At 35.3% G+C, this 16311-nt stretch overlaps 1 protein-coding gene across 1 annotated transcript in view; it reads left to right on the top strand.

Annotated features, from left to right (window-relative positions):
* Positions 1-16311, top strand: part of TBC1D19 (TBC1 domain family, member 19) — a 70348-nt gene that overhangs the window by 32789 nt on the left and 21248 nt on the right. The window contains exons 10-15 of the mRNA XM_004681498.2: positions 1629-1667; positions 3546-3658; positions 5357-5431; positions 6436-6498; positions 12014-12098; positions 14121-14165. Of these exons, the coding sequence (XP_004681555.1) occupies positions 1629-1667; positions 3546-3658; positions 5357-5431; positions 6436-6498; positions 12014-12098; positions 14121-14165 (420 nt within the window). The remainder of the gene's footprint in view (positions 1-1628; positions 1668-3545; positions 3659-5356; positions 5432-6435; positions 6499-12013; positions 12099-14120; positions 14166-16311) is intronic.

The following is a 16311-nucleotide window of genomic DNA, read 5'->3' as shown; positions in this document are numbered from 1 at the left end:
GGTTGTTTCTAGCCCTGGGCTATTGTAAAATGGTGTGCACTAGACATGAGGGTGCATGGATCGCTTCAAATAAGGTATTTGTGTGTTTTTGGTAAAATACCCTGAAATGGGACAGCTGGATCATAGGGTATTTTTGTCTTCAAGTTTTTGAAACTACTTTCCCTAAAGGCCACATCAATTTACATTCCCACCGACAGTGTGGAAGAGTTTCCATCTCGACATTCTCTCCAACACTTGTTTCTTGTTTTGGGGTAATAGCAAAAATACTTCATTGGCAGTGTTCATTTTCCCTTTACTGGTCATCACTGTCTAATTTTATCATTTTTCACATCACTACATTTAGCAAAATTCACATTCTATCTTGAATAAATTTAAGTTGTTTTAAATATTAATCCTCCCATCATTTTTCTCCTTTTGTGCATAATTACAACATGTTTTTCATAAAAGATTATATTAGCATTTAGCTAGAATAAAAAGAAATAAAAACTGACTTAAAATCTGAGAGGCCTATATTGTATTGAAATTAATTACTAGACAGGAGTCAAGAACTGTTCTACCCTTTTTCGGCCACTGGCTGACTGTGTGAATTGGATAAGTCACTTTATAGTTCTGGACTTGTTCTATTCTCTATGAAGTAGGCTTATGATTTGTGTTATATTTGTTATTGTTAATAGTAAACATAATAATAAGCTAAGCATATTCTATCTGCTACTATTTTTATTAAACTTTTAGTGACTCAAGTTATGTATTATCATGTTTGAAAGAAAAGTACATATGTGATTAGAAAATGGTTCAATGAACTTTGCGAATTCAACACACCTATAAAAATACCAAGCAGATCAATAATGAAAACCTGTCTTACCCTCTTTCAAGTTTTGTCTCCTGTGTCAAGACAACCACTATTCCAATTTTAACAGCAAATATATATATATTTATGGATTATATTTATATTATACACTATATTTATGAAATTCAATCACATTGTATAAATTTGTAGATTTATTGTTGTATTATAGGGTTCCAGTGTATTATAGAGCACACATTCATCCATTCTCCCATTGATGGGTATTTGGGAAGGTTCAAGTTTGGATCTATTACAAAGTAGGCTATTCTGAGCATTATAGTTTTTGGAACATGTGTACACTCTTCTGTTGAATATTCAGCTTCTGTTAAGTGCAATTTCTTGGTTGTCATGCTTGCCTAAGTTCAACATTAGTAGATAACTGCCAAAGAATTTTCAAAACTGTTATTACGAGTGTATATTATACAGTAGACTCCAGTAGTTACAAGTGGGGCTTTATTAATGAAGTTGTCATCAGTTGGGCTTTTTTTTGAAAAATCAAATGTAAAAATACAGAAACATTTTTGTGTTGTGAAAGAAACTATGATTTTGTTTAAGAAAGGAAAATTAGTTTATCAGTTTTTTTCTTCTGATTAAATATATTTCCTTTTAATTTATATAGACTTTAATCAACTTAGATTAAATATTTTCTGCATACAAAGATAAGTGTTTTTATAGTTTTCTGTAAAACCATTAAGCTTAAAAGATAATTAAAAGAATCAATTCCAGAAAATAACTCATAGTCACATTTATGTCTCATAATTTTAATTTGTTTTATCTCTTTTAGAACTTTTTGAAAATGAGCATGTACGCATTGGGCAAAAAGGTAAGTTTTTGATATACTTTTTAAAAATAAGATAGCCCTAAGTAAATGTCTCTATCTAACTGCCAACTGAAACTTAATGCTAGGAAAGCTAAAGACATAAAAGGAGCAATGTGTAGAAAATATAGTCACAATCTTTATAAGGGAGGAAATGCACCATATTTGGTTTATCAACACATGCCAGATAAAGAAGTTCACAGATAGTGCTCTAAAAAGCAGATAATAAGTGACAGACACATTCTCCAAGACTGTTAACTTAATCCATTCGGCAGTAGAATTTCATTTTAAAATCAGTCAGGTTCTCACTTTGATGCACCCACACACTTCTCATTAGTGTTAATGGGAATATGCCCCTGCATTGGGAGAAAATGTCACTGTCACACTCCTGATGACTGCTCACAATGGTGAGATTCAATAACCAAAGAAGCTCTTAGTTCTCGTTTAAGAATAATTATTTTTCTGTCTTTTGAAGTTTCTTTTCCTTGCTTTTAAAAAAGCTGTTCTGTCTTTGGAAATACAAAGTGCAAGTAAAATCTTGTGTCAGAATGAACCTTCTTGGGCAATTATATTGTCATGTCCCAACCCCCTTACTATAGTTTTTCAAAATCACATTTATTTAAAATATTTGATTTGTATGATTTGACTTTTTCATTAAACACAATTGTAAGTTAAAGTATATGTTTGATGTCTGTTACTTCACATGATCCCTTTGTTTTGTTTTGGTTTTTATGTTTTGACCTTGTCATTTTCATTTAGTATAAGAGTTTTCTCCCTTTAAATTTATAAGAAAACAACTGTTAGACAAATATCAGTTATTGTCTAGTATGTTTTTGTTTGTTTGTTTGTTTTGGGAACCTTTATTTCTAAACTTTGTAGCAAGTATTTTTGTTAAAATAAAAATGAAAGCAAAAAGATAATGCATTAATTTTGTGAGCTTAGCTGCTTGCAAATAACTTTTGGCTGTCTGAAAAGGTTATCAGACCTTTTTATATTTCTACTTCTTTTAAAAAAATCCCTTTTTTCCATTGAGTTTGGCAGATAATTAAGTCATCTAATAGTGTGCATATCTTACATTTTCTATAACCCTTAGCCATAACTGTAAATACATACTACTTCTAAATGTAGAACTTTCATGTGTAGTAGACTTTGCCTAAAAAATTTAGGGTCTGTGTAGATGACTTAACATGATAATGGAATCCAAATTTTTCATATATATGTACATTATTAGTTTTAGGTTCATGGGGCCATAGTTAAAGAAAAGTGATTTCAAGTCTACATTAAAAAATTGTACCAGATGTAGTAGGAGAGAACTTAAGACTTAAACTTCTAGGGCTGCACACGGGGATTACAACTGAGATGGAAAAGGGCACAAAATGATGTAAAAATAAACTATTATATTATTAAAAAAAATTGGTGATAAAAATGAATAGACTGTATTTAAATTAGGTGTGATGAATTTGAACTTTAATTCCCTTGTCATAGGAGTCATATCATCAAAAATGTCTCTATTATAGATATCATGGAGTATATCTCCAATGTAATTTTCTATGTATTTGATTGCTGTGGGTCTTATATTTAAGTGTCTTTTCTCTTTAGAACTTACTTTTGTATGGACGATGTTAACAAGTAATGCTATTTCATTCTTTCATATGTGACTTTCCACTTATTAAACAGAAATTCTTTTCCCCCCGAAAATAAAAAAACTTCTAGGGCTGCAAATAGTAACACATACAAATTCAGAGAGTGAAAGGTTACCAAGATAAGAATTATATTACATGTAAAGATGAAATGTTAGTTTCCTAAAAGGTTTTTAATTGAAGACTTCACTGCTCTTTCTTACATTATAAATCATCTAACGAGATTTTGATATATTCTTGCCAGTTCTAGCAGAACAAGACAGTGCTGCTGCGCAACAGTACATCAGACAGGGAAGTCCCACGGCGCTGCGGGCGGAGTTATGGGCTCTCATTTTGAATATCTCCAGTCAGCCAGAGGTAAGGAGAAGATAGCAGAGGCCAAACTTGAGTTACTGACATTAATTTTTTTCAAAGACTAGTTATTCAAAGTAAAGTACTCTTGTTTCTTAGTCTAACGCTTAGCCTCTTCTTAATTTTTAAAATCACTGTAATTTTGAGTTCGAAGATATGATTAATGTACAATTTTAGTACCATCTGCTTACTGTGAAAGTTTTTGTTATTAATAATTAGTTAGATAATGTGAATTTGTACATATGGCACAGCAATTTTAAGCAATGGGCTTTTCCACCTTACATCAGGGAAATGTGTGGTAGGCTTGGGATGTTAGGAAGAAATATAGTCTACTCAGGATACTTAAATGCATGCTTTGTTCCTACAGTACCTTTAGAAATATGCACTATCTTCATGGTTCTAAAAATTGACAGGTTATGTGGGTATGTTATTTTTCTAAGCATAAGAACATTTTATTTTAGGAAATATAATGAATGAAGAGAAATAACCAACAGACAGGTAATAGAAAAAATTTATGTTAAACTAATTCTTTTTGAGATATTTTTGAGATTTAATTATTTTTTGCTTAATCCCATTAATCATCTAAGTCACCCATTTAAAGATTTTAATAAACAGTAAAATAATGCTTCCCTATCCAATGACTAAAAATGTTGGGTTAAAAAAAAATGTTGGGTTTAGAGTCATACAGACCTCATTTCAACTCCTACTGTCCGAATTTACTTGAACTGTGTCTTTGAACAAATTACTTAAATTTCTTCAAACCTCAATTTACACATCTATAAATATAGATAATAATATTTGTATCACAGAGTTGTGAGAATTAAATGAAATAAATTTGTGACTCTTTTAACATAGTACTTGACATAAATTGTCACAATTAATGGTTGTAATAATAATTACATGTTACATACATTATATTATAAATTGCTTATGATTAGTAATGCATTTTTTTAAATCAAACTGTTTTATATTGTGGAATGGTATGTGTGAGGGGTTGGGGAGGGTTTAATGTTCCTCTGTGAATGGCAATGTCAAAAGTCGCTTGCTTCCTCTTTGAAAGTTGTTTGTGATTTATTTCAGACTAGTTTTAGTCCAGGAGATATTGCAGATATTGCTGATCTTTTATATTGACAGTCTGGAGGTAGCAGTTTCCAGATTTGAGTGTATGTTGGGCCTTTTTTATGAGTATATCCTGATATGTTTAGGTGATCTAGCAACTTTGCTGATCAGGAGCAAGGTAAATAAATCTTGCCTCTGTAGAAGAGCTACCTACTGCCATTTCAGAGTCAAATTTAACATTTTTCCAGAACTATCCTAGAATAGAAGTAGTACTCTTAAATAATAATTGTGTATTACAATGTTCAAAGCAGCTTTTTCACTTGAATTTTGTTAGTTAGTAGTCATCTTAATTTTCTAAATGCACAATGACATATTTGTAATAGAAATTAGTATTTTCAGAAAATTAATCTTTATTGAATAAAGCATTTTCCACTACTTACATTGACCTTGACACTTGACAGTACCAGTTCCAAAATAACTGTTAAGTGGTAGGTTACAGAGAGAGAGAAAGAAGTTAATCAATTTAGCAAACAGTGAATTCCCACTAGGAGCCAGGCCTATCGTTAATGACTATTATTTTCTAACATTTGAAATAATTTTGCAAATGTGATTGATCCTGAATTCTTTTGCTCATTTTAAATTTAGGACATCTTATATTATGAGCAGCTTAAGACTAATGTGATACAGCATGACCTTTTGGTGGACAGTCTAATTTACAAAGTAAGTAAAAGTTTTTCCATCTTATTAATATAATTAAAGAATAATGCAGGTATTCAACATGAGGCTCTGAATCAGTATGATGATGCATATTTGCTTTGAAAAATAATTTTAAGTGATCTTCATACTTGTAAAGTTAAAATTGACCTTAAAATTTATAATCCCCATCCAGTATTACCATTTTTCTTGTTAAAGCTCTCCTAATGACCTTTCCCTGGCCTGTCCATTTTTTAATTAAGAAAATGGGTATTTCTTTTCCTTACGGTTCAAGTAAATTAAATAAATTAGAAACTGAAGGAGAAATGAGACAGTAGTATTTTCATCTTTCTTTTCTCCTAATCTATGTCTTGAAATTTTTCTAGACCTAGGACACATTTACTACCCCAGAGTTGTCCTTGACTCATTTCATTCTCCTCATATTGCTGCTTTGCTTAACAGTCCGGCTGAATTTTTTAGATTGAGCAATACTGTCATGGATTTCTGCAATATTGTTTGTAATATTTCCCACATTTCCACTAGGTATGTTTTCTGACTGGTGAGATTGTAGACTTCTTAAAGATAAACACTGTCTTTTTTGGTTTTTGTTGGGTATAAATGATGACTTGAATGTAGATAATCAGAAAGGCATAGATTGTTGGTACTTTGAGGGAATGGCAAATCTGTGGACTTGAACATTTCAGGCCAGATTATTAGAGTGTTTTTGTATATTTGATTGTATCTGTTTTTCCAACTTTTGGATGCTTATTATTAGTAAGAAGGTGATAACAATGAAATAAGTAATAGGAATTATTAATAGAACCAAAAAATGTGTGACGAATTTAAGGTCAAATAGTGTGTCACATATATTAGTCAAATAAATAGGTGATAATGATAAAATTGAATTGGAAGTTTATAAACATTCACAAAGTTATAAAATCATCACAGTATTGTTTCTAGAAATTGCTTTTATGTCTTAGTACCATAGACACATTCTGGTTCTTTTCAGTACTCTCCACTTTTAATTCTAGGATGTGAAGTTGACAGCAAGTAATGATGATTATTATTTTGTATTTGAAGATTATTTATATCAGGTAAGTTGCAAAATTAAAATCTATAATGTTCTTATTTTAAGTTCTGTAACTCATGATATATCTGTCATTAACTAAACCCTCCTGAAACCCAAGACATGTTTATTTTCTATTAAATTAAATGTCCTAGGCTTGTGATAGGTTAATTTTTGTTCTTACTATGGGACTAGAGTGGAGAAAAAGAATTTCCAAATAAATTTTTGGATTGCTTCTCTTGGTAATGTTTGCTATAACCAAGAGGGATAAATGGGGACAGATTGTTAAATTTGATGTCAAATCCATATTTAAGTCATCACAAGATGATAGAGAATAATTTTACATACATTTATATTAAAGATATTGAGTAAATACATGTTTTGAACTAAGTTTGAAGTGTTATAATTACTTTTTGATCATTTCATAAGCTGAGACCGCAGGTGTTTGGATTCTTCTCTAGGTCTTTCTCATATCTACTAAAATGAAAACAGTTTATCATAAAGAAAAAAAATGTAATTTACACAGAATTGCTTAGATGGTGCTCTCTTTTTTTTCTTCAGATCACATATATATTAATTCAATTTAAATTAGCCTATCAGCACTATTTTTATCATTTATTTATGGAGTGTTTATTGGGTGCCAGGCTCTGCTCTAGATAGTTCATGTGGTTTATAACTAGCTCTTACAACATCCTTGTAAGGTGGCTTCATTCCCTTTTTACAGATAAAAAAGAGAATCATAGCCCAACCTCACACAGCTACCAGGACCCTGGCCAGATTTGTTCAATTTCAATGTTCCTTAAGCCACATTACCCTTTAATTTGCAAAAACTTATATCAGGGCAGAGTATTTCAAAAGTCATTCTTGAAATTTTGCCATTTAAAATTCTCCAGATTGGCTTGGATAAAAGAACAAAAGTAGCATAAATGAATTTATATACATTATCTTTGTGTGCTAGACATTATAGAAGTGATTCTCAGAAACATTACCATAAATATTTTCAAGAGATTACAGAATATTACAGGCCAGGCAAGTCTTTTATAGTTATATGTACACATTTTAGTTAAAATTCTGCTACGTAAATTGCAGTTCAGACTTACACATCCAGTTTCTTATACAGCTTCAAAGTAAAGCATTATCATGTATATCCTCCTCTTCATAAATTTCAATTTTTACTTAATTATTAATCAAAGTTACATCTTCTAGTTAACTTGGCTAAAATTGTCATCTTTACATAATCACATTTTCTAGCAAATTTACAATTGTACTGTCACTTCCTTACAGGTACAAAATTGGAATCTCAAAAGTTAAAACAACTCAAATTACAGTAAGAGTTGGCAGCTCTCTGCTGGTGTCCCGGGTCACGCACAGTACATAATGTCTACCGTACTACCTCTGGCATTATCGCCTTACAGCTGTTAATGTTCTCGCTGGAGCAGTCTCAGATATCTTGTCTTCTCTCGGGCAACAGAATTCTAGGGGGATATATTTAAGCACAGAGCTTCTGCTAACACGTCTATGTCCCTGCCACCTGCTAAGGGAACGTTAAAGCAAACATTTCTTTAGGAGTTATTTTCCCTATAGGTAATGGCAGAAAGACATTTGTCAGTCTGTTTTCCTTTAATTGTGTTAGTGGCTGTATTAGTTTACTGTTATATTAGTTGTATTAATTATGCTCATTTGTTTTTGCTACTTACTATTAGAAAATAGCATAAAGTTAGTGGCCTAAAGCTAAACAAATATATTCTTTTACAATTCTGAAGCTCAGAAGTCTGTGAAATGGGTTTCACTGGGCTAAATTTCTGTTGTTGTCAGGACTGGGGTCCTTCTGGAAATGCAGGAGGAAGAGACATCCCCTGCCACTGACAGCTTATATACCTCCGTTCCCTATCTGTGGCCTGTTCTCCTTTCAAAGCCAGTAGATAACGTCTTCAGGTCTCTCTGACTCTGATCCTGCTGCAGCTCTTTCCTTTATAAGTGTCCTTGTGATTCCTTTGGGTCTGCTGACATAAAACCAGGTATCTCATGTAAGGGCCTTCAGTGTAGTCACATCTTCTGAATCTCTTTTTTTTCATGAGCGGTAGCACGTCCGTTGGCCCTAGGAATCAGGCGAAGGGTATCTCATAGGGATACCCTTTATGTCTGTGGCAGAAAAAGGGCTATGCAAGTGAGCTCAGTCCCTTGTGTTCCCCGGTTCTTTATTTTCAATTATATATTTCAAATGATGATTGTTCCCTCCTTCCATGATGGTACAAGAAGGTATAATAGAGATTAAATTTTTTACTGATTTGATAACATTTTATAGGGTTTAGAATTTTTTTTAGAACAGAATGATTTTACTAGGCTTTGACAAATATTCATCATGTCTATAGGTCTAAAAATAAAAATGACCGAACTGTGATCATGTCATAGTTTATACCAATATCAAATCATTTTGTTGTACACCTAAAAACTAATATGTCAATTGTATCTCATCTCTAAAATTATGTGATTATTTTAGTATATGACCAACACACATTTGAGACTACATTTAATAAAATCTGTGAAAAGTGCAACATAAAATTTACAATCTATTTTTCATTGTAAAGTTCAGTAGCACCAAGTCTATTAACACTGATAGAGAACCTAACATGCTTTTCGTGCATTTACTCTTCATTCAGTAAAATGAAATATTTTATGGACATTTAGATAATATTTACAAAACTAGAACTTGCCATCTCATTGTAAGTTAATGTTACCAAATACTGAAATACTGGTACTATCCCCACTACAATAAGAAAAGAATATTTTTGGAATGTCTAGCCAATCAGAAACCTAAGAAAAATAAGTTGAAGTTATAGATATTAGAAAGTGTACAAAATTATTATCAAGTTTGGATATAAAAGAAGTTCATGGGAATTTACTAAAAACCATTAGAAGTGATAAGGTTGTTCCACTAAGTACCTGATTACCAAGTAAAATATTAAAATTTTAAATCACTTTAAATATGAGAGATCATCATTTGCAATATATAATTGAAAATAAAACCCGGGGAACACAAGGGACTGAGCTCACTTGCATAGCCCTTTTTCCACCACAGACATAAAGAAAAGCTGCGTAGAAGATAACAAAGAATGTGAATATATTGCCAGTAGTCATCATATTTTCAGTTGACTACACAGTAGAATTTGCTACACAATTCTGTTTCTGTGTATTTGGCCTAGAAAGATAATCATATATGGATAAAGTGACACAGTAAAAGACTTTTGACCTTGTCAGGAATAGCATGAAGTTGAAAAATTTAAATGCTCACTTATAGGAGACTAGCCCGTTGAATGATTGTGCATATATTCACAACAAAAAACTATGTAACCCTTAAAAATGAATCAGATCTGTGGGAAGCAGCAGCATACTCATATGCAACGATATGAAACAGCTCTCAAATATGTTGTTAAGCTAAAACATAAATATGTCATAGGACATTGTGTGTGTTGTCCTGCATTGGGGCTGAGACAGCAGTCAGCAGGGTCGCCAGCAACTCCGCCCAGCTCACCCTCCTTCTTCCTCCTCTTGCTCTCTCAGTAACATGTGGCCCAGTCATGCCCTTTCCTCACTTGACTTCCAAGACACTGGTTCCTTTTTTCTTGTCTCATACTTGATGGCTCACCAGAAGTAAATCCAGCATTGGGGGAGCTAAAGTTTAGGGAAGTTCTTTGAGAAACTATAATATTGCAAATACAAAATTAGATGGGAAATCATAGTAAAATACTAGGACCATGGAGATTTTTTATTTAAGTTACTAAAAATGCATATACAGACTATTACAACCTGACTTCCCCTCTTGACTTGAGGATACTACATCTCAAACCAAATGCCAGTGCTAAAACCCTTCATCACATCATGGAAAATCCACCTCTTCTGGTTGCTCCTCGGTCTCTGAGACTATTTCCTTGTCTTCTACCTACTATCTTCATATTAGAGTATCCCAGTTCTCAGCTATTCGTCTTCTTTTCTTTACTCACACTCACTCACTTGGTGATTTCACCAAGTGCCCCTAACTTGTGACTTTCATTACAACCTTATGCTGGTCTTTCCCAAATTCACATCTTTAGTCTAAACTCTCTTCTATTCTTCAGACTAATTTGGCTGGTATCTCAAGCTTCCTATTCACTGTCACCGTGTATATATTTTGCAGCTGTCTCAAAGTTAGCCTATTGAATACTGAACCCCTAATTCTGAAAGTTGTTCCAGTCAACTTTCCCTCTCGTCTTCCCACTTACTCACACACTTGGCATCATCCTTGATGCCTGTTTTCCTCTCTCATTCCCTCCAGTTTATTAGTAAACACGATTGGCCTTGTCTTTACATTATATTTAGAATTTAACCACTTTCCCCCACATCCATTGTGTTACAAATAGGTTTCCAGAGAAACTGACTCACTGGAGAGTTAGCATGCCAGAGGTTTATTAGGAAATGTCCTGAGAGTCAACAACTGTAGACAGGCAGTGCCTGAAACAGGAGTGAGAAGAGGGAGGTTTACGTCAGTATAATTTAAATGGAAACCTCAACCAGTGCTGCCGAGTTGTGAAGATGGAATAAACGCTCAGTCCTGTGTGGGAGACACACACTAGAGATTCAACCCTTTTCCCCCACATCAGTCACTGCTGGATGTGGACTATTCCAGGAAGGGCGGTGACCAGCAGAACCCACGCTGCAGGCTGCTAGCAGCTGGCTAAGTCCTTCCCTGAAGAGGCATCTGGTTGGTGTACCCAGTGCAGGAGACACTGCTGCCCTCTGAGTCTAAGCCACTCTCAACAGTCTCCTAAAAGATCTCTCTACCTCTGTCCTGTTCCAACCATACTTTGTTAAATGTAATATAAATACCTCTAGCTGTCAGGAACTTCACTGTTTCCTTATGGTTTATAATTGGGGAGAAGTGGAAGTAAATTAATTCAGAATAATAAGAGTGGTTAAATAAGCTATTGTTCACCCATCTAGTAGAGTATCTGCAAAATTAAAAAGCATAGGTAGGAAATATATATTAGTAGGATAGTATTCATAATCCTATTTGTTTGAAATGTTCACATATATGTGTAAGAACAGTTCTGAAGTGTATCATCAAAGTGTTAACGCTGGTGGTTTTATGGGTGTTTTTTCTCCTTTTTTGATGTTGGATTTTTCACTTTTATTCTACACATACATTATATAGTCTTTTTAAATATAATAATCAGTGACAATGGTACACATTTCATTGTTGGCTGTAATGTCCAATCTCCATATATATCCTTTTTGTAAAGCTGGGCCCCTTTGTTTAGGCATTCAGCAGCTTGCAGTGTCCGCTGTTACTCAGGGGTAGGGGACTAACTGAAAAATCTTGGTGAACTTGGCCATCACATTGCCATCTGCGGTAACACTTCCCGCAGGATACCAGTAGAGGGCACTCCTCTCACGGCGAAGCACCGTGCTGAACTTGTCAACTCCCTCCTCTAACCGTCCGAGCAAGAAATTGCAACGACTTTTATAAACGGTGCCTAACTGTCTGTTTTTTCCAATGTTATACCCAGGTATTACTTTGTTTTTCCCGGGACACATCTGTGTTGGGTCACTTTGCGTACAACAGTGCTTCACCACCGAAATCATACATACGAGGTAAAGTTCTAGTAACACGAAGGCAGTACTCTCTAATACATAATAATACTAACATTTTGTTTTATAGGACGTGTCGGTGTTGTTGAATTTCTGGTTGTAAAGTAATGTAACAAGGTTTCTCTCAGATGACAGGGACTGTCTTTTCACTTCCGTTAGTCTGTGCTCACCACTGTCCACACACCACAGGACCATGGCTCCCTGAAGCAGCCTGTACATACGGAGTCACTGTGTTCCCTGTCTGTTCTCCTCTGCTGCTGTTTTGTCTTCTCTGTTGACTTTGATTTTTCCTTCTAATTAAGTTAATCGTTTTCTTTTTTCTACTTTTTTTACCTTTTCTCTTCCTTCTCTCAAAAGGTTCTGCCACACTGAAAATCTTGATATAATCTACATGCTACCGGTTCTCTAACTCCTTTCTTCTCTCTTTCACTGGCTTCCTATAAGATGTGACTTTCAACATGTTGCCATCCACTGGACAGGCGAGCTAGTTTCAGCGGAAGCCTTTCCTGACTTCTCCTTATCATTAGGTGGGGAACACCCAGCCCCGCTGGTGTTTGCTGTTCCCATGAAAAGACTGTTTCTCCTAAGTCCAACTGTCTGCTAACTGCTCCAATCCCTCTCCTCAGACAGATCCTCGTTACCTCGTGCTGCAGTCAGGCTGCCCCTGATTTCCCTCAGCTTAGGCTCTCTTTCGGTTCCATTGCTTCTAGATCAAACTTAGAACAATCTCCTATTTGTTGCTTTCCATAACTTAGTTACCTAAGAGGCTTACTTTTAGACGCATAGAAAAATGTAAGGCCCTGCAACCGTTGGTCCTGTCTTAATTTTGCTGACTTTGACTCCCTGATTATTCCACTTCACCCACGTTCATTCCAGTGTCCATACACTTCCCACATGTGGAAGGATTCCCACTCTTCCATCCCAAAGTCCTATGTTTTTGCACAAGTGGCCAATATCTAACAAGTCCACCAAAATTTTGCCTCAACTCTCTCTATGACACTCAAAGTCTATGCCAGAAAAGTTAGCAAACATATCCCAATATTTCCTGTTTCAGTCAGGGTTATAAACCACATGGTTAAAGGACCTTATTTTAGAGGTTCCGTAAACCTTTAGCCCCATAATCCACTGTGGAGACCAACCAGCACTTCCTACTGGCCAGCCATGTCCCTGCCACTCTGTCTAACCTATCATTTTCACTTTTCTATCTCCTCCACACCAGATCAGTCCTTGTTATCTCCGCCCTGACCTAAGCTATTCACACTTCTTAGTCTTCATCTTCTCTTGTCCACTACTCATAAAGAAACAACAAAACTTTAATTAAAAACCTTATAAAGTTCAGGGCTAGAATGCCATTTGATTTTTCAGTGGATTCAAAGGCTTTAGGGAAACTGTCAAGAGAAAAGCTAACTAGAGATATTCAATATAAAGTTCAGAAAAACTCAATCTTTATTGTAAGGAAAAATTGTTTTGAATAAAATCTTGATACATTTGATTATGATAAATTTTCCAAGTTAATTCTGGACATAAATGTTTAGCCTCAGTCTTGACTCAAGTGTGTGTTTTGAGATTCAGAATATGTGCCACTGTATAGTACAAGATTAAGTTTTAATTTCTCAGCACATTCCACAAGCATGCAGACTAATGAAATATTGCAAAGTTTAGGACTTTCTTTACTGAGTGCATTAGAACTGATATAATTAACAGAACAATTTCATGCTTATAAATAAGTGCTTCTCTTCTCAAATGCTTAAAGACTTTGAAGCACTAGTTCTTTTCACTATTTTGTATCACTTGTACCTATGTATTTATTGTCAACTTTAACTCCTGAAGGGGTTTGTTAACATCAGGTAGTCTTTTGACTACCTGGCATATTTTCAAATTAATTCCTGTCATGAAACAAAATGCAATAGGACTGCAGTACAGTCATTTTAATAACTATATTAATTTGCGGTACATTCACAAAACTAGTTATTTTTTTTTAACTTTTATTTATTCATACTGAAGCCCTCTGGTTTTCTCTTTTAGGCAAACTAGGACTAGAAGAATATGCTGTCTTTTATCCACCAAATGGTAAGAGAAATGCTATTGCTTCCTCTAGTGGGAAATTGGGAGATTACAACTTTTGTAACAGAACCTGACCTTTTTCTTTGGAAGTGGATAATAATACTCTAAAGTAAGCCTTCTGTAGAGTACCTATTTTAATTAACATTTCCGTGTTTGGGCAAAGGGTTGCATACCCTGTCTGGATTTCCTTAAGATCAATGGTGACATTTGTGAGAAAACTAAAACTTAGGTGTCTAAGTCCCGGGCTCGCAGTTTTCCCCAGAGGACGCTGATAGCCCACGCCGGGCCTTCCTGTTAGCTGTCTTGCTCTCTTGAATGCATTGCCTTGTGTTGCTCTTTATTGTCCTCATTCATAATTTGATTAGCTTAGAACTTACAAAATAAAAAGATTGTGAAAAACGTGTCACTGAAATAATCTATTTTCATGATATAAAATGACCAAATGGATAGTGAACTTGTTTGATATTAAAGTTCCTCTGCGGTTATTCGGCAGTTTTTAAGAAATGTGTTTTGGAAGAAGAATAATAGTGTTACAAGGCACCCCAATGTGAATTGGGTTGCCCATCTGTGGGTCTTCACCTGCGTGCTTACGATTCAGTCGTACTATGGACACACTCAAAAAGGTTCAATAATGGATTTATTTATAAGGAGAAAGGTAAAGGAATAACCCAGGGAAAGCGGGAGAGAAATACAAGTGAACTAGAATGTCCTACCAGTTCTGCTGATTTGGACTTCACCAGCACACTGAAAACCATCCAGAGCCAAAACGATCAGCCGTGAACCACCAGGCCAAGAGACCCCCAGAGCCCACATGTCTGGTTTTATCCCAACCTGGCTGCTCAGCTCCGCCCTCACATCCCAGCGTGCTTCTCCTTGTTACTGATGGGATTTGGTGTTCCAGTATCTGGAGTGGGGGCGAGTCCATGAAACCTGTACCTGTTACAATAGCAGTCCTTATTATAACAATATTAAGTTGTATGCTAAAGAAGTTCTTTTACTCCAGTAGTTACTTAACCTCAGAAACAATATTCCTAATCACTCTGCCCTTGAAAGAAGTTGCTGAGTTCATCATGGTGTCTCTTAGGAAAAAAAAAAGAAAGAAAATGACTAATATATTGAAAAATAGAAGATTACATAGATTTTAGAAAGATTTTCATCCAGGATAAAAATAATTTAGAGCTTAATGGGGTCAGCGTAGCTATTCAAAAATTTAATCCTTCAGAATTTTTTCTCCTCTAGGTTTTTTTTTTTAAAGATTTATTTATTTATTTGTACAGAACTGGGGTACAGGCCAGAGATGCAGGGGCAGTGAGAGGCTCCACCAGAGACAGAGTGGGGAGCAGAACAGGCAGATCAACAAGGTACACTGCTGAGGGGAGCAGCCGGGTCAGGGGAGGTCTGCTGGCCATGTGGAACTCCTCCGGGGCAGGCGGGGATCATGAGGAAGTGGCTTTAGCTTCTTTGTGCTGTGCTTTAACCCACCGTGCCACCAGGGAGGGCCCCCTCTAAGGTTGTTTTAAAACCTTACCAGAGAGAGTTTTCTTCTGTGGGCAGTGAATCTGAATTTGGGGAACAACAAGCTACAAAGTCTTTCTGCCCTTCCTTTATCATGTACTCGGACAATGCCCGCCCTCCTTCCCTCCCTCTGCCAAAGGCAAGAAGATCACGTTGACCTCTCAAGGACACCTCTCCCACCACCAACCACTATCAGGGCCAGGCTTTCTTAGCATCAGAATTAGACTCAGAGGTTTGCCTACAGTCCACTGACTTGCTCTTGGAAGCTGGCAAGAAGGGTGTTTACAGGGTGGCAAAGGTTTTCTCAGTGTGATTGGTACAGGGTGAGGTTGGAGAGGCCAGGTCAGGCAGGGAGATTGTCTGGTAAGCCCAATGTAGGGGCTTCCTTAGGAACGGTTTCTATAATATCCTGTTTTCCTGTGAACGGCCACCCTTAATTCTTCGCATGCCTTGTAAATTGTTTTGATCAATAACTTGATATCTTGAATAGTTTAATGTGGTGACTCTCCTTTCTCCAGAAGTTGTTTTGTGATTGTTAGTGACTTTTCTAAACTATTTTTATCAAGATTGTATTCTACATATTCAGTATCCACTGAAGGTGAGCTACAGAGATTTCCTTAAACATCTATAAAACATC

This window comes from Condylura cristata, unplaced genomic scaffold (genome assembly GCF_000260355.1).
Source record: "Condylura cristata isolate star-nosed mole 26May11 unplaced genomic scaffold, ConCri1.0 scaffold00012, whole genome shotgun sequence".
Lineage (NCBI taxonomy): Eukaryota > Metazoa > Chordata > Mammalia > Eulipotyphla > Talpidae > Condylura > Condylura cristata.
Note: the sequence above shows the minus strand (reverse complement) of the source record. Positions and strands in the feature narration are given on the sequence as shown.